At 42.5% G+C, this 19,889-nt stretch overlaps 1 protein-coding gene across 5 annotated transcripts in view; it reads left to right on the forward strand.

The window, feature by feature from the left end:
* Positions 1 to 19,889, forward strand: part of LOC140203840 (ryanodine receptor 1-like) — a 575,532-nt gene that overhangs the window by 133,168 nt on the left and 422,475 nt on the right. For all 5 annotated transcript variants that reach the window (XM_072269965.1, XM_072269967.1, XM_072269966.1 and 2 more), the window contains exons 18-20: positions 327 to 568; positions 16,217 to 16,409; positions 19,437 to 19,653. In XM_072269965.1, coding sequence (XP_072126066.1) covers positions 327 to 568; positions 16,217 to 16,409; positions 19,437 to 19,653 — 652 coding nt within the window. The remainder of the gene's footprint in view (positions 1 to 326; positions 569 to 16,216; positions 16,410 to 19,436; positions 19,654 to 19,889) is intronic.

The raw sequence follows: 19,889 nt of genomic DNA on the forward strand, positions 1-19,889 counted from the left end.
TAAGGTTTATGCTAATAATATTAGATGCAATTTGCAAAAGGGTTGAAAAACGGTCATGGTGAAAGCTTGGCCATACCTTCTTGATGGAAAACTGGAATTTGAAGTTTTATATTCTAAAAGATGGCTCTTTGGATGCATGATAATTGGTCTTGGTGGGTTAATGTCTCACAAGCAGCAGCTAAAATCATTTTTCTCTAGACAGAAGAAATATTGTTCATCATATATTATGTTGATTATATTTTGTTCATGTTCTCCTACATAAAATTTAACTAAATGTATGAATAAAGTAATCAAAATAAAATGCTTTTATCTCATTTTTATTTCAGCATGAGGCCAAATATTTTTGTGGGGACATACGAAGGTTCTACACAATATAAGAAGTGGTACTTTGAAATGATTGTGGATTATGTCGACCCGTTTGTGACACCACAGCCTACTCATCTGCGAGTAGGTTGGGCATTAACAGAGGGTTACAGCCCTTACCCAGGAGGAGGAGAGGGCTGGGGGAGCAATGGAGTTGGAGATGACTTGTATTCCTATGGTTTCGATGGACTTCACTTGTGGTCAGGTCAGACATTTTGTTCTTTCTGCTGTTCCATTTGTTGCTATTATACAACTGCTCTCTGGGGCTGCACCCACTTACTTTAGAATGAACATTATCCACTTCAAGTGTGAGGGGAAATTGAACAATGAAAGCATCACTTGACATCCAAGTCTATTTAAATCGTAAAAATGTTATTGTTTTATGCTGGTGAGGAGCAAACTGCTGGACTTCAGAAAGGGTAAGATGAGGGAACACACACCAGTCCTCATAGAAGGATCAGAAGTGGAAAGAGTGAACAACTTCAAGTTCCTGTGTGTCAGTATCTTCGAGGAGCTGCCCTGGACCGAATGTATCGATGCAGCTACAAAGAGAGTATGAGAGTGGCTATATATTTCATTAGGAGTTTGAGGATGTTTGGTATGTCACCAAAGACACTCGCAAGTTTCTACAAATGTATCATGGGAAGCATTCTAACTGGCTGGATCACCATCTGATATGGGGTGGGGCTACTATACAGGATTGAAATAAGTTGAAGAGAATTGTAAACTTAGTCTGCTCCATCATGGGCACTAGCCTCCGTAGTGTCCAGGACATCTTCAAGAAGCGACGCCCCAAAAGGCGGAATCCATCATTAAGACCCCCATCACCTAAGTCACGCCTTGTTCTACACAAAATACTCTGCAGATGCTGGGGTCAAAGCAACACTCACAACACGCTGGAGGAACTCAGCAGGTCAGGCAACATCCGTGGAAACGAACAGTCAACATTTCGGGCCGAGACCCTTCGTCAGGACTGAAGAGGGAGGGAGCAGGGGCCCTATAAAGAAGGTGGAGGGAGGGTGGGAAGGAGAAGGCTGGTAGGTGCCAGGTGAAAAACCAGAAGGGGAAAGATAAAGGGGTGGGGGAGGGGAGGCAGGGAGGTGATAGGCAGGAAAGGTGAAGAAGGAATAGGGGAAAACACAATGGGTAGTAGAAGGAGGCAGAACCAAGAGGGAGGTGATAGGCAGCTGGAGGAGGGGACAGAGTGAAACTGGGATGGGGGAAGGGAGGGGGAGGGAATTACGGGAAGTTGGAGAATTCAATGTTTTTGCCAAGGGGCTGGAGACTACCTAGACAGTATATGAGGTGTTGCTCCTCCAACCTGAGTTTGGCCTCATCATGGCAGTAGAGGAGATATTTGGACATATCCAAATGGGAATGTGAAGCAGAGTTGAAGTGGGTGGCAACCGGGAGATCCTGTCTGTTGTGGTGGACGGAGCGGAGGTGCTCGACGAAGCAGTCCCCCAATCTGCACTGGGTCTCACCGATGTAGAGGAGTCCACACCGGGAGCACCGGATGCAATAGATGACCCCAACAGACTCACAAGTGAGGTGTTGCCTCACCTGGAAGGACTGTTTGGGGCCCTGAATGGTGGCAAGAGAGGAGGTGTAGGGACAGGTGTAGCACTTACACTTGCAGGAATAAGTGCCGGGTGGGAGATCCATGGAGAGGAACGTGTGGACCAGGGACTCGTGGAGGGAACGATCCCTGCAGAAAGCGGAGAGGGGTGGAGAGGGAAAGATGTGCTCAGTGGTGGGGTCCTGTTGAAGGTGGCGGAATTTGTGGTTGCTGACTAATCATGATATAATTTGTTTGGTTATATTGATCCATTCAAGATAACAATTAGGCATTCTGTAGCTGTAGTAATCTCAGGAAAGTGATAAATTTCACTATAGTTCTCTAAATTCACCGTATGCAGTTAATAACATAACTAGGGGAACCCCTGCTTTACCGAAGAGCTGATTTAGAGATATCTGACTTTACACAAATTCTCCCATATATATTAAAGAATTTTTCAAGCTCATGTAGTTAGTTACAGAAATGCAAGCATCTTCAGGAATTATGGAATAGGGACAGTAGCAAGTTAGTTCAATAGACAATCAGTCTTTAAAATAAATGACAGCAGCAGCTCAGTCAGTGGCACCACGACTGGGTCAGTTGTTTAGTAGGGGAGGTCAAAGACTACATGAGCTACAATGCTAGAGGCACTCTTTAGTCAGAAACACAGATAGGTGTGTCTGTGGCTATGATTGAGGCTCTACCCAATGGTGTGTTTCCTTCCTTTATGCCAGTGTCAAGCACGTGTCTGAGGGGGCACAGGACATTCTGAAAGAGGAGAGAAGGCAGGCAGAGGTCAAGGTCCACATTGTAGGAATGGTAGGTAGAAAGATACATGAGACCTTGCAAAGAGACTTCAGGGAGTTAAAAAGTTTTTTAAAAAAACCTCTAAGGTTGTGATCTCAGGATTACTTTCTGTGGCACATGTTAGTGAGGCAAGAAATAGGAAGATAATACTGTTAAATGCATGGTCAGGGAGCTGGTGCAGAGGAGGTTTCAGTTGCCTGTACCATTGGGCTCTCTTCCAGGGCAGGTGGGACCTGTGGAAGAAGGACAGCTGCAGCAGAACTGGAAGGTGCATCAATATCAGGGAGGTTTGCTGTCCTAACCTTGAGGGTTGAAACTGGTATGCCAGGGGGCAAGTGGAGGGCTGATTGAAAAGGTAGAAGTTATTTCAAATAAGTCTGAAATGAATGACGGGCAGAGCCAAGTTAGTGAACCTGCTGGAAATGATGGGCTTGAACTATATTGATTTGAATACAACAAATATTTCTAGCGAAGAAATTGTAGAGGCTGTGGCAGAGATATTTGCTTCATCGTTAGCCACAGGTGAAGTTCCAGAGGACTGGAAAATGGCTAATGTTTTTACATTAAGAAGGGTGGCAAGGACAAGCTGAAGCCAGTCAGCCTGATATCATTGATGGAAAAGTTAACAAAGGAAATTCTGAGTGACGGGATCTACCAGCATTTGGATAAGCAATTTCTGATTAGGAGAAGTCAGCTTGGCTTTAAATATAGAAAGTTACGCTTAAAGAACCTTATAGAATTTTTTGAAGAGATAACGAAAAGTGTAGATGAGGGTAAGGCAGTGGAGGTTTGTTGAACTTTGACAAAGTCATTCATGGTAGGCTTGTCTGGAAGGTTAGGCCCCATAGAAATAGTAGTGTCAAGTTAAGTGGATTCAAAATTGTCTCAAAGATGGGAAGAAGAGGGTGATGATTGAAAGTTGTATCTTTGAATGAAAGCTGATTTGACCTATTTATGTGCCTCAAGTCAGTGTTGATATCCTTGTTAGGTGTCATTTGCTGCATATAAATGATTTACATAGAAAACATAGAAAATAGGTATGGGAGTAGGCCATTCGGCCCTTCGAGCCTGCACTGCCATTTATTATGATCATGGCTGATCATCCAACTCAGAACCCTGCACCAGCCTTCTCTCCATACCCTCTGGTCCCCCTAGCCACAAGGGCCATATCTAACTCCCTCTTAAATATAGCCAATGAACTGGCCTCAACTGTTTCCTGTGGCAGAGAATTCCACAGATTCACCACTCTCTGTGTGAAGAAGTTTTTCCTAATCTCAGTCCTAAAAGGCTTCACCTTTATCCTCAAACCGTGACCCCTCGTTCTGGACTTCCCCAACATCGGGAACAATCTTCCTGCATCTAGCCTGTCCAATCCCTTTAGGATTTTATACGTTTCAATCAGATCCCCCCTCAATCTTCTAAATTCCAACGAGTACAAGCCTAGTTCATCCAGTCTTTCTTCATATGAAAGTCCTGCCATCCCAGGAATCAATCTGGTGAACCTTCTTTGTACTCCCTCTATGGCAAGGATGTCTTGCCTCAGATTAGGGGACCAAAACTGCACACAATACTCCAGGTGTGGTCTCACCAAGGCCTTGTATAACTGCAGTAGTATCTCCCTGCTCCGGTACTCGAATCCTCTTGCTATAAATGCCAGCATACTATTCGCCTTTTTCACCGCCTGCTGTACCTGCATGCCCACTTTCAATGACTGGTGTATAATGACACCCAGGTCTCGTTGCACCTCCCCTTTTCCTAATCGGCCACCATTCAGATAATAATCTGTTTTCCTATTTTTGCCACCAAAGTGGATAACTTCACATTTATCCACATTAAATTGCATCTGCCATGAATTTGCCCACTCACCCAACCTATCCAAGTCACCCTGCATCCTCTTAGCATCCTCCTCACAGCTAACACTGCCACCCAGCTTCGTGTCATCCGCAAACTTGGAGATGCTGCATTTAATTCCCTCATCTAAGTCATTAATATATATTGTAAACAACTGGGGTCCCAGCACTGAGCCTTGCGGTACCCCACTAGTCACTGCCTGCCATTCCGAAAAGGTCCCGTTTATTCCCACTCTTTGCTTCCTGTCTGCTAACCAATTCTCTATCCACATCAATACCTTACCCCCAATACCGTGTGCTTTAAGTTTGCACACTAATCTCCTGTGTGGGACCTTATCAAAAGCCTTTTGAAAATCCAAATATACCACATCCACTGGTTCTCCCCCATCCACTCTACTAGTTACATCCTCAAAAAATTCTGAGATTCGTCAGACATGATTTTCCTTTCACAAATCCATGCTGACTTTGTCTGATGATTTCACCACTTTCCAAATGTGCTGTTATCACATCTTTGATAACTGACTCCAGCAGTTTCCTCACCACCGACGTTAGGCTAACCGGTCTATAATTCCCCGGTTTCTCTCTCCCTCCTTTTTTAAAAAGTGGGGTTACATTAGCCACCCTCCAATCCTCAGGAACTAGTCCAGAATCTAACGAGTTTTGAAAAATTATCACTAATGCATCCACTATTTCTTGGGCTACTTCCTTAAGCACTCTGGGATGCAGACCATCTGGCCCTGGGGATTTATCTGCCTTTAATCCCTTCAATTAACCTAACACCACTTCCCTACTAACATGTATTTCGCTCAGTTCCTCCATCTCACTGGACCCTCTGTCCCCTACTATTTCTGGAAGATTATTTATGTCCTCCTTAGTGAAGACAGAACCAAAGTAATTATTCAATTGGTCTGCCATGTCCTTGCTCCCCATAATCAATTCACCTGTTTCTGTCTGTAGGGGACCTACATTTGTCTTTACCAGTCTTTTCCTCTTTTCATATCTATAAAAGCTTTTACAGTCAGTTTTTATGTTCCCTGCCAGTTTTCTCTCATAATCTTTTTTCCCCTTCCTAATTAAGCCCTTTGTCCTCCTCTGCTGAACTCTGAATTTCTCCCAGTCCTCAGGTGAGCCACTTTTTCTGGCTAATTTGTATGCTTCTTCTTTGGAATTGATACTATCCCTAATTTCTCTTGTCAGCCACGGGTGCACTACCTTCCTTGATTTATTCTTTTGCCAAACTGGGATGAACAATTGTTGTAGTTCATCCATTCAATCTTTAAATGCTTGCCATTGCATATCCACCATCAATCCTTAAAGTGTCATTTGCCAGTCTATCTTAGCTAATTCACGTCTCATACCTTCAAAGTTACCCCTCTTTAAGTTCAGAATCTTTGTTTCTGAATTAACTATGTCACTCTCCATCTTAATGAAGAATTCCACCATATTATGGTCGCTCTTACCCAAGGGGCCTCTCACGACAAGATTGCTAATTAACCCTTCCTCATTGCTCAAAACCCAGTCTAGAATAGCCTGCTGTCTAGTTGGTTCCTCGACATGTTGGTTCAAAAAACCATCCCGCATACATTCCAAGAAATCCTCTTCCTCAGCACCTTTACCAATTTGGTTCACCCAATCTACATGTAGATTGAAGTCACCCATTATAACTGCCGTTCCTTTATTGCACACATTTCTAATTTCCTGTTTAATACCATCCCTGACCTCACTACTACTGTTAGGTGGCCTGTACACAACTCCCACCAGTGTTTTCTGCCCCTTAGTGTTATGCAGCTCTACCCATATCGATTCCACATCTTCCCGGCTTATGTCCTTCCTTTCTATTGCGTTAATCTCCTCTTTAACCAGCAACGCCACCCCACCTCCTTTTCTTTCATGTCTATCCCTCCTGAATATTGAATATTCCTGAACGTTGAGCTCCCATCCTTGGTCACCCTGGAGCCATGTCTCTGTGATCCCAACTATATCATAATCATTAATAACAATCTGCACTTTCAATTCATCCACCTTGTTACGAATGCTCCTGGCATTGACACACAAAGCCTTCAGGCGCTCTTTTACAACTCTTAGTCCTTATACAATTATGTTGAAAAGTGGCCCTTTTTGATGCTTGCCCTGGATTTGTCGGCCTGCCACTTTTACTTTTCTCCTTACTACGTTTTGCTTCTACCCTCACTTTACACCCCTCTGTCTCTCTGCACTGGTTCTCATCCCCCTGTTGTGAACTAACCTCCTCTCTCCTAACCTCTTTAATTTGATTCCCACCCCCCAACCATTCTAGTTTAAAGTCACCTCAGTAGTCCTCGCTAATCTTCCTGCCAGTATATTGGTCCCCCTAGGATTCAAGTGTAACCCGTCCTTTTTGTACAGGTCACACCTGCGCCAAAAGAGGTCCCAATGATCCAAAAACTTGAATCCCTGCCTCCTGCTCCAATCCCTCAGCCACGCGTTTATACTCCACCTCATTGCATTCCTACTCTCACTGTCGCGTGGCACAGGCAGTAATCCCGAGATTACTACTTTTGCGGTCCTTTTTCTCAACTCCCTTCCTAGCTCCCTATATTCTCCTTTCAGGACCTCATCCCTTTTCCTACCTATGTCATTGGTACCTATATGTACCACGACCTCTGGCTCCTCACCCTCCCACTTCAGGATATCTTGGACACGATCAGAGATATCCTGGACCCTGCCACCAGGAAGGCAAACTACCATCCGGGTCTCTGGACTGCGTCCACAGAATCGCCTATCTGACCCCCTTACTATCGAGTCCCCTGTTACAACTGCCTTCCTCTTCCTTTCCCTACCCTTCTGAGCTACAGGGCCGGACTCTGTGCCGGAGGCACGGCCACTGTCGCTTCCCCCTGGGTAAGCTGTCCCCCCCAACAGTACTCAAACAGGAGTACCTATTGTTAAGGGGCACAGCCACCGGGGTACTCTCTATTACCTGACTCTTCCCCTTCCCCCTCCTAACCTCCTAATACAAATGCACAAGGCTTGATCAGTAAGTTTGCTGATGATATGAAATTATGAGGTAATGTTGGTAGTGAAAAAGGTTGTTATAGATTACAGGGGACCTTGAACTGTTAGGAAAGTGGGCCAAGGTGTGGCAAATGCAGATGTGTGTGAGATGCGGCATTTTGGAAAGTCAAACCAGTGTCGGGCTCGTACTACTAATAGGGCAGAATTTCCAGGTGAGTTTCTTAAAACGGTATGTCTATATTCCATCCAGGTAAAGGCCCTAACCTTGCTTTTGGAAATGAACCTACCCAGGTTGATTGGATTGGAGTTTTAGTAGGAGACTATTTTAGTAATAGTGATCACAATTCTATCTTTTCAGATAGTTATGGATGAGGATAAGACTAGACCTTGGGGAAGATGCTAAACTGGGCAAGTCTAATTGATCAGTATTAGGCAGAATAGATGATGATTAGACCGAGAGTATTTATAAGTAAGTCCGTATCTAACATGTTGGAGTCATGTCAAGTTTATTGTCATTTAACTGTATACATGTGTATAACGTATATAACCATATAATGTATATAGAAATGAGACAACATTTCTCTGAACCAGGGTGTAAAGCACAGTATTACACATAACACTTGATAAATTATGGTAAGGATAAAATCTACAGATGAATCAGACAAGCATAACCAACTAAAGAGCATAAATTAAATATTGTGAGGTACGGAACATTTGAACGTCAGCCAAGCAGAACTCAGAACCAACACGTATCTAGGAGAAAGAAAGAGCAAGATGGCAAGTTTGGGGAACCTTGAATGACAAAAACTGTTTAAAATGTAGTTAGAAAGACAAAAAGAAGCTCATGTACGACTTAGGAGCTGAAATTCAGAACTGATACAGCCAGTATTGTTCCTCCATTCGAGAAAGGCAGTAGAGGCAAACAGGGAAATTATAGGCCAGTGAGCCTTACATCAGTGGCAGGGAAATTGATGGATAAGACTTTTTCTTAGGGATAGGATTAGTCACATCTGGAATGCATTGGCTTATTGAGAATAGTCATTGGGGCCTTGTTCAGGGAAGATCATCATATGAAGTTGATTGAGTTTTTTGAGTAGATTGATGACAGTAGGTGAGTGAATGTTCTCTAAATGGACAACAGTAGGACATTTAACAAGTTACCTCATGGTAGTATACACAAAACGCTGGAGGAACTCAGCATTATACCCTCTGTCTAAGGTCAAGGTCCAAGTACCAAGTACCTGATGAAGGGTCTCGGCTTGAAATGTCAACTGTTTACTCTTTTCCAGGATGCTCCCTGTCCTGCTGGGTTCCTCCAACATTTTGTGTGTATTCCTTTGATTTCCAGCATCTTCAGATTTTCTCTTGTTTGTACCTCATGGTAGGCTGATCCAGAAGATTAGGGCGCATGCAGCCCACAGGTACTTGGTATATTGGAGCTTAACCTTAGAAAGAGGGTAGTGGTGGAGTTAAATTGCTGACTTGAGGTTGTGATCAGTGGTATTTCACAAGGATCAGTGCTGGGACCTCTGTTGTTTGTAATATGTTTGTGTGTCTGTGTGTAAGTTGGATGAAAATATAGGAGGATTATTTAGTGAATCTTCAAAAGACAAGAAAATTGTGGAATTGTGCATAGGAATTGAGTAAGGACACCAAAAGATAGAACAGGGTATGGATCAGTTGGAAATGTGGGCAGTGAAATGGTAGATATGCAGACAAGTATGAGGTGATGCACTTTGGTAGGACAAGTGTAAAGGGGAAAAAAATCGCAGGACCCTAAAGAGTATTGGTATACATAGGGATTATGGGGTGCAAGACTATTGCTCTTTGAAAGAGTAAATAACAGTGGATAGCATGTTTTTAAAAAAGCATACAGCATTCTTGCCTTCATCATGGCATAACATAGAAGTTGGGAACTCGTTGCAGCTGTAAAAACTATGGTTAAGCCATATTTGGTGTATTGTGTGTTGTTCTGGTTGACACTTTAAAGAGAGGATGTGGAGGATTTAGAGAAGGTGTAAAAGGAGCTCACTTGTTTATTGCCTGGATTAGATCATATTCACTATAAGAAAAGATTGAGCATTGTTTTTGGTGGAGCTTTGGAGGCTGAGAGGTGACCTGATAGATCAATTGTAAGAGGCATAGATAGGGCAGGTAGTCAGAGGCTTTTTCACAGGGTAGATGGACTTGAGGTGAGAGGAGTGAAGTTTAAAGGAGTTTTGCAAGGCAAGTATTTTTGTGTTGTACTTTTTGATGGTCTATCATAATTTAGGGCATCATAAACAAGCCTTTGGATGTGAGGTACTCTGATTCTGTATGATTGTAATTACACAGGGAAGACAATAAATAAATGTTCATGCAAATCAGCCCTCATCAAAATTATTCACTTACAATTTATGGGAAAATGGCTTACAGGCTTCAAAGAGTTCTCAGGCATGAACCTAATGTAACTCTGAGACTGTCTGAGTGTGACTATTTGTTGTTGCCTTTAACATGTGTGACTCCTAAACCAGTACAGTATTAGCAAAGGACGTAATACTATCTTATACCGATGAGTGAACAATGAGGATTAGTTACTGTTGGGAGAGTTTGTTCAGTTTTTTTTGTACATTTTAAAATTTGTGATGCTTTTTCATCACTTTTAGATTACATTTATTTCTTTTGGTTACTGAAATCTGAAGCTTTGGAAACATGATTGATGGAATGGGAGAGAAAATAAGCTTTAGTGTTTCATGTATACACTAATACTTATTGCTGAAATATTAAGCCTTGTGTTTCTGTATTGACGCAGTAATGTGACTTTTGCAAGAGTACACTTCAGAGAGTACCGGCACCTAACTAAGGTTCCAACTCAAGCTGAGTCAGCCCGGGTGATGCAATAATTGGATGGTGCGCAATATCAGCGGGAGTATTTTTAGATTTGTGATCCATTGATCCCCGTATAAAATGCATGTGGCGAAGAACAGAGTCTGGCTCAGGTCAGAGCCTCCCTTGTCCAAGTTACTTCTGACGTTTGAATAATAGAAACATAGAAAAGTACGACTCGGGAGCAGGCCTTTCAGCCCAAAGCATCTGTGTTGACCATGATTCAGAAGTTCAAAGTAAAATTTATTATCAGAGTACATACATGTCACCACATACAGCCCTGAGATTCTTCATTTTGCAGGCATACTTAGCAAATCTATAGAACAGTAACTGTAAACAGGCTCTGTAAACTATAAACATCAGGAATTTTAAACTGTCGACAAACTGTGCAAATGCAGGTATAAATAAATAGCAATAAATAACAAGCATAAAATAACAATATAAAAGACTCCTTAAATGAGTGTAGCCCTTTTGTTCAAGAGCCTGATGGTTGAGGGGCAGTAACTGTTCTTGATCCTGGTGATGTGAGTCCTGAGGCACCTGTACCTTCTGCCTGATGGCAGCAGCGAGACAAGAACATGGCCTGGGTGGTGAGGATCTTCGATAATGGATGCTGCTTTTCTGCGGCAATGTTTCATGTCGATATGCTCATTAGTTGGGAGGGTTTTACCCGTGATGTACTGGGCTGAATCCATTAGCTTTTGTAGGATTTTCCACTCAAAGAATTGATGTTCCCATACCAGGCCATAATGCAGCCAGTCAGCACACTTTCCACCATACATCTGTACAAGTTTGCCCAGGTTTTCGATGATATGCTGAAACTCCGCAGACTCCTGAGAAAGTAGAGGAGCTGTCATGCTTTCTTTGCAATTATATTTATATGCTGGGTCTAGGACAAGTTCTGTGACATAGTGACACACAGGAATTTAAAGTTACTGAGCAACACACACAAAATGCTGGAGGGACTCAGCAGGCCAGGCAGCATCTATGGAAAAAAGTACAGTCGACATTTCGGTTGGAAACCCTTCGGCAGGACTCAGTTACTGACCCTCTGCACCTCTGATCCTCCGATGATTACTGGCTCATGGACCTCTGGTTTCCCTCGCCTGAAGTCCCCAAACAGTTCCTTGGTCTTATTGACATTGAATGAGGGGTTGTTGTAATTACACCACTTAGTCAAGTTAATTTGATAGCAAATTAAGGTGAACCCATCTGCTTGCTCATGGTCACTATCCCTCTATTCTCTGCCTGTTCATGTGTCTGTCTATGTGCCTCTTGAACATTGCTATCATACATATCTCCTCCTACCACCTTCCCTGGCAGTGCATTCCAGGAACTTACTGCTCCGTGTGTGTAAAAAAAAACTTGCCTTGTAAATCCTCTTTTAAGTTTTTACCCCACGCATCTTAAGCCTATCGTTTGTCCACCCATTATGTATCATGTCGAATGACGTGGGCAATCATGGTCTTTCCATGATTGCTCTTGGCAATTTTTTCTCCAGAAGTGTTTTGCCTTTACCTTCTTCTGGGCAGTGTCATTCACGAGATGGGTAAATACTCTTCAGAGATTGTCTGCCTCGCGTCAGTGGTCCCATAACCAGGACTTGTGATATGCACCATCCACCACCTGCTCCTATGGCTTCACATGACCCTGATTGGGGAGAAGGGGGTAAGCAGGTTCTGCACTTTACCTAAGGGTGACTGCAGGCTAGTGGAGGGAAGGAGCACTTTTATACTTCTTTTGGTAGAGGCGTATCTCCACCCTGCCACCCCCATAAACCAATGCCTTTTAGTTTTTGACATTTTAAACTGAGTGACTATCTACTCTCATAATTTTAATGTGCTTCTATTAAGCCACCCCTCACCTCTGATGTGCAAACGAAAACAATCCAGGGTTATACAATCTCTCTTTATAGCTGATGCACTCCAATTTTAGGCAACATCCTGGTGAACCTCTTCTGCATTCTCTCCAAAGTCTCCAAAGGCTTCAAAGTCTTCCTCTGATGTGACAACCAGAACTGCACATGATACTTCAAATGTAGCTGAACCGAAGTTTTATATAGCTGCAATACGACTTGCCAAATTTAATGTCCAATACCTTGACCAATGAAGGCATACAGCATATGATTTAGGTCACATTTCCATCCTATCCACTTGTGTTCCCACTTTAATGGACTGACTTGCATCTCAAGATCCCTCTGCACATCATTCCACCTCAGGATTCAGTCATTTACCGTAAGTTTTCCTCCTGCATTTGACCTTTAAAGTGCAACATCTTGTGTCTGGATTGAACTTTATTAAAGTTCAAAGTAAATATATTATCAAAGTACATATGTGTCATCACATACAACCCTGAAATTCATTTTCTTGCGGGTGTACTCAGTAAATCCATAATAGAATCAATGAAAGACAGCACCAATTTGGATGTTCAACCAGTGTACAAAAGACAAGAGCCTGCTGGTTGAGGGGTAATAATTGTTCCTGAACCTGGTAGTGTGAGTCCTGAGGTTCCTGTACCATCTTCCTGATGGCATCAGCAGGAAGAAAGCCTGATCTGCCATTTATCTGCCCAAATTTACACTTGACCTATGTATATTCTTCTGTATCTTTTGACCACTTACCTTGCTATGCATAATTCCACCAGTTTTCACGTTGTCTGCAAGCTTACGACTCAGATCATCTATATTTTCATTCAGATCATTAATGGTATGAACAGTGAAAGTTCCAGCACTTGATTTTTGCAGAGTGCCATGGTTGCAGACCTTCAGTCAGAAAAATACCCATCTCCTACCACCCTCGGTCTCTATGACCAAGCCAGTTTTGGATGCAAATAATCAAATCACTGTAAACACAAGATTCTACAGATGCTGGAAAGCCAGAGTAACACACACACAATTCTAAAGGCGCTCAGCCGGTAAAGTAGCATCTATGGAGAGGAGTAAAAGCCAAAGAAGAGTCTCGGCCTTTAACGTAGACTCTTTATTCCTCTCTAAAAACGCTGCCTGACCTGCTGAGTTCCTCCAGCATTTTGTGTGTTACCAAATCACTGTTCATTGAAGAAGTGCCATTTGACAGAGATACAAAGGACTAACACTTACGCATTTGACTTCTGCATTCAGTAATTGCATGCTTTTTTATATATAAAACAAATTAAACTGAAGATGGAATGTTCAGTGAAAGAAAACTGGAGGAAAAAGTGCTTAAGAGATGGGAGCTCTGAAATGAAAGATCGTCAGTTTGTAGATGACAAAAGAGTGGAGTTACTTAATAAAGACAATAAAATTTGAAAGCTTTTGTAATTGAACTGAGTCCCTGAGTAGAATCAATTGACCTGTATTACCATGCAATACTTTTGAGATGATAGGCATATTAATACATAAGATTCAGAGAAAGCACTCTCTGCTTTATAAAATACAATAGCTATATCCTCCCTCACCACCATTCAAGGCCCCAGACAGTCCTTCCAGTTGAGGCGACACTTCACCTTTGAGTCGGCTGGGGTGATATACTGCGTCTGGTGCTCCGGGTGCGGCCTTCTATATATTGGCGAGACCCGACGCAGACTGGGAGACCGTTTCACTGAACACCTACGCTCTGTCCGCCAGAGAAAGCAGGATCTCCCAGTGGTCACACATTTTAATTCCATGTCCCATTCCCATTCTGATATCTCTAACTTCCATGAATGCCTCTCCTCCCCTTCTTACCCCATCCCTTACTTATTTATTTATTATTTTTCTTTTCTTTTCCCTTCTCTCTCTTTTTTCTCCCTCCGTCCCTCTCACTATATCTTCCTCTGGTGCTCCCCTCCCCCTTTCTTTCTCCCTAGGCCTCCTCCTTCTCCAGCCTTGTATCCCTTTTGCCAATCAACTTCCCAGCTCTTGGCTCCATCCCTCCCCCTCCTGTCTTCTTCTATCATTTCGGATCTCCCCCTCCTCCTCCCACTTTCAAACCTCTTACTATCTCTTCTTTCAGTTGGTCCTGACAAAGGGTCTCGGCCCAATACGTCAACTGTACCTCTTCCTATAGATGCTGCCTGGCCTGCTGCGTTTACCAGCATTTTGCGTGTGTAGCTATATCCCAGATATCTCTCGGTCTACCATAATATGGACCCTGCACTTTGTCTACCTGCACTGATCTTATTCTGTCTGGATAGCCTCCAACCTGACAGCATGAATATAGATTTCTCCTTCTGGTAAAAAAAAAATTCCCTCCCCCTACCTCACTTGGGAGTACTGTGTTCAGTTCTGGTCACCTCATTACAGGAAGGATGTGGATACTATAGAAAGAGTGCAGAAGAGATTTACAAGGATGTTGCCTGGATTGGAGAGCATGCCTTATGAGAATAGGTTGAGTGAATTTAACCTTTTCTACTTGGAGCGATGGAGGATGAGAGGTGACCTGACAGAGGTGTATAAGATGATGAGAGGCATTGATCGTGTGGATAGTCAGAGGCTTTTTCCCAGGGCTGAAATAGCTAACACAAGAGGGTATAATTTTAAGGTGCTTGGAAGTAGGTACAGGGGGAATGTCAGAGGTAAGTTTTCCACACAGAGTGTGGTGGGTGCGTAGAATGCTCTGCCATCGACGGTGGTAGAGGCAGATACAATAGGGTCTTTTAAGCGACTCTTAGATAGGTACATGGAGCTTAGAAAAATAGAGGGCTATGCGGTAGGGAAATACTAGGCAGTTTCTAGAGTAGGTTACATGGTCGGCACAACATTGTGGGCCAAAGGGGAGGGAGGGAACGTCGACTCAGACCTTGAGAGGCCTGCATCAGGCATTTTCATGCCTTACAAGGCACAAATTGGAAGTCTGGGTGGGGCGCCACTCCTTGCACAGACTAGAGCAATGTGTGATTAAGTGCCTTGCTCAAGGGCACAAAGACACTGCCACAGCTGAGGCTCGAACTAGCAACCTTGAGATAACTAGACAAACGCCTTAACCACTTAGCCATGTGCCAAAAGGCCTGTAATATGCTGTAGATTTCTATGTTCTTCTATTCCCCACTCTGACCTCTAACCTGCCTATCACTTCCCCTGGTGCTACTCTTCCTTCCCTCTCTCCTATGGTCCACTATCCTCTCCTATTCTAATCAGATTCCTTCCTCTCCAGCCCTTCACCTGTCCCATCTGCCTGGGTTCACCTAGCACCTTCTAGCTATCCCCCTTCCCCTGCCCCCACCCTTTTTATTCTGGTGTCTTCCCCGTCCTTTTCCAGTCCTGAAGAAGGGTCTCATCCCGAAATGCTCACTATTTCCATAGATGTTGCCTGACCTGCTGAGTTCCTCCAGCATTTTGTACGTAACTGTAACACTTTTTTGCTTTTTGTTTTCCTTTGTAACACCTTGATGAACTTGTATATAGAATAATGAGTCTAGATGGCATGCAGATGAAAAATTTTCACTGTATCTTGGTACATATGAAAAGAATCAACCAATTACTAATTTTCACACAGGGTTCACCACCTTCATTGTGAAACGTTTCTTGTAAATTCTGAATGTTTTAAATCACAATCTTAGAATCCAAGTTCTGTTGTTAGGTCATTAAAATGAAACACACACATTGATAATACCAAACCAGGGGTATAATAGTCACAAGACAAATTCATATAAATTCCCTGTTACAATTATCTGTTTCTGGACAATGCCAGGTAAAAATAATATTAACTTATATTCTAAGCTACATCAGAAACTAAAAATGAATTAAAGATGTGTGGAAACATGTTCGTAGGATCTTTTATAAATAGCAAACCTGACAGCTCCTTTTATTTTGTGTGTACAGGCCATGTGGAGAAGCTGGTTGCTTCACCGGACGCACACATGCTTGCTGCTGATGATGTTATTAGCTCCTGCCTTGATTTGAGCGTGCCAAGTATCTCTTTCCGGATTAATGGTCATCCGGTGCAAGGCATGTTTGAGAACTTCAATCTGGATGGCCTCTTTTTCCCTGTGGTTAGCTTTTCGGCAGGGGTCAGGTGAGTTCTTTAAATAAGTACTTGTTTGCCTAAATAATAAATTTATATTGTGATTTAAAAACTGCAATGGTTTTTGGAAGGTCACATGAAATAAAAGAAATATTTTTCATGTCACAGATTGGAATGTGATTAATTTTACTGCTGAAAACTCATTTAGAATGTTAGACTATGAAATTGTCTACTTGCTTGAAAGTCACTTAGTTAGGAACATTTAGGCAGATACACTAGAGACATTTGAAAAATCTCTTAGATAGACACATGGATGACAGAAGAATAGAGGACTATGTGGGAGGGAAGGGTTAGATGATCTTGGAGTATGTTAAAAGGTCAGACCAAGGTCGAAAGGTCTGTACTGTGCTGTGATATTCCATGTTGTAAAAAAAAACTCTGGTTTGAAACTGTCACCTAAACTTTTGACGATTCTGAAATAGAAAGTTATTAGATCAGATTATTGTAAGTGTGTGGGTAAAACTGTCATTTTGAGTTTAAACACAAGTCATTCCGGAAAATTAAATTTGCCCATTCATTGCCCTGAAATTATTTTAAAATGTTATGTTTTTTGCTGAGAAATTAATTATCTGCTCTTTTTATTATTTCGTGGCTGATAACTAAGATTTGTATCGTGATTCTTGAGACTTTATGGAAGCTGAAACTAGTCACCTTTGTGGCCTGGGTCATGCCTGTGTCACATTGATGAAAATATGAAGATGTGCTTAGCCAGTGCTCTCCAGAAATGTATAGAGTAGGACTATTGTAGAATGAAATATCCCCATCCCTAAGCCTAGGAAAGTGTGCAAATGGACATGCAGAGCAGAGAAACTTGCTAGAAAAGGGATAGAGACTTCTCAGCAAGAACGTTTCACAGAAACCTGCCACCTTCTCCTGCTGTGCCTGCAACCTGGAGCAAGGTGATGCTGCAGCACCTAGTTCTTTTGGAGTTCGAAAGTTCAAAGTAAATTTGCTGAAATATGTGTATGTTAATATATAGTAGTGAGATTTTTTTTGCAGCATGTACAGGGTAAAAAGAAATACAACAATTTTTTTTGAAAAACTCTTTAAATAAATAAAGACTGGCAGACAATTAATGTGCAAAAAAAGACAAGTTGTGCAAATTTTTTAAAAATCGAGTACATGAGTTGTGAAGAGTCCTTGAAAGTGAGTTTGTTGTTTGTAGAGTAGTGGTGAATGAAATTATCCGTGCCATTGCAGGAGCCTGATAGTTGTAGGCTGATAAATGTTCCTAAACCTGGTGGTGTGGGACCTCAGGGCTCCTGTACCTCCTACCTGATGGGAGTAGTGTGAAAAGGCCATGGCCTAGATGGTGGGAATCTTTGATGACGGATGCTGCTTTCTTGTGGCAGCATTCCATGTAAATGCACTCACTGGTTGAGGAGGGCTTTGGCTGTGATGGACTGGATTACATCCACCACTTTCTGCAGTGGGATTGCAGGTTTTCAGTGAACTGTGTCATTATCTTCGAACCACCGAGGCAAACTAAAGGATTCTATTGAATGAAAAGAGTTAAAAGTTGGTGAAGTGGTCATACCAGTGTATAATCCACAAATGGGCAAAAAGCAAGGGTTAAATTACCACACACCATCATGGAGTAGGTTATTGCAGGGTCTGCACTAGAGAAGCCTTATGTTCTTGAGCAGAATAGTGTCGACAATTATCACACATCCTTGCCTGTGTGGGTGCAATCCTTATAATAATCCAGTGACAAACAGCCGTGGAGCTGGATGAGAAAACGAGAAAGCCCTCGCATGCAACTAAATCACTAGTACACAAATCCTACTTTCATTCCAATCAACCTCAACTTGCTTTTCTGCAGTAGCTGATCAACTTGGTCACAGAAGCCAGAAAAATAAAAGTACCAAATAAAATTTATAAAATCACAGCATTCTGCTTGGAAACATCAACTAATTCTTGTGCAAAGCCTTAGTGCCTGCATCCTATGTTACTTTGGATGCCCAAAGGATGAGCAGATTTTGCTGTTATCTTATTGCCTTTAAAAGTGAAAACTGCAAACTGCATCAGGAATTAATGTAGTAAATAATGTGCTTTTAAGTCATTTAAATGAACTATCCATCCTACAAGCCTGAGAGCAGAACAGACCATCCATAAGGTAAGCACAGTCCCTGGAAACGACCAATCTGTCAGAAAACATGTCACTAGAGTGGATTTCGGGAAAGCCTAAAGAACTGGGGGCTTGGGACCCCCTCCTCCACACCCCCTCCCACTTTCCTGTCATCCTGTTGGCCAATGTGTAGCCACTGGAGAACTAGTTAGAAGACTTGAGATCAACACACGCAAAATGCTAAAGGAACTCAGCAGGTCAGGCAGCATCTATGGAAATCAACAAGGAGTTGATGTTTTAGTCCAAGACCCTACACCAGATCCTGATGAAGGGTCTTGGCCCAAAACATCAACTGTTTATTTATTTCCATAGCTAACTGCCTGATCTGCTGAGTTTCTCCAGCATTTTGCATTTTACTTATTTATTTATTGAGATATAGTGCAGAGTTGGCCCTTCAAACCATGTCGCCCAGTAATCCCCCAATTTAATCCTAGCCTAATCAAGACACAATTCACAATGGCCAATTAACCTATCGACCGATACACCTTTGAACTGTGGGAAGAAACCAGAAAGCCTGGAGGAAACCCACACTGTATTGGGGCGAACGTGCAAACCTTCTCACAGACAGCGATGGGATTGTGTGTAACTCTGGATTTCCAGCATCTGGAGTTTTGTGTTTAAGACCTAAGATCAAGGTTGATTTATCTGAGGGGCATGAGGGGATGCTGTGTACTTTTTGTAGAGACATGGCTCACCCCCATCTCTCCTGACATGGTGCTCCAACCAAAGGGTGTTTTGATTCATCACGTAGACTAGTTGGCAGTGTGGGTTAAACAACAGTTCATTGCTATGAGTTCTGGTGGCTTATTTCAACACAGTCTGTAACAATAAGTCTCAATAGTTGTTTCTTATTGATTTAAAATGATTTTTATATCATTGTTTGCATGCAGGGTTCGATTTTTACTGGGCGGAAGGCATGGTGAATTCAAGTTCATGCCTCCACCTGGTTATTCCCCTTGTTATGAAGCCCTACTGCCAAAGGAAAGAATGAGAATAGAGCCAATCAAAGAATATAAGCATGATTTTGATGGCATTCGAAATCTCTTGGGCCCTACACAATCATTGTCACATAGTGCATTTGCACCGTGTCCTGTGGATACAGCACAGGTAATTGTTAACTGTTTAAGTGGATTCAATTTAGTTTTGACTTTATTTGCAAATATTTACAGAGACCTATAATTCTATAGGTCTCTGATAGTTACAGACATTCGGTTACAGTATCTCCTGAATGATAGTCAATGAACTAGCTGAGGAGCCACTATGAAGGGTGTCAGCTCAGGTCATTATGGAATGCCCTCGGACTTGATATTGAGTCTGGCAACAGAATGGGAGGTCAGATGTGT

Source organism: Mobula birostris, chromosome 10 (assembly GCF_030028105.1).
Source record: "Mobula birostris isolate sMobBir1 chromosome 10, sMobBir1.hap1, whole genome shotgun sequence".
Classification (NCBI taxonomy): Eukaryota; Metazoa; Chordata; class Chondrichthyes; order Myliobatiformes; family Myliobatidae; genus Mobula; species Mobula birostris.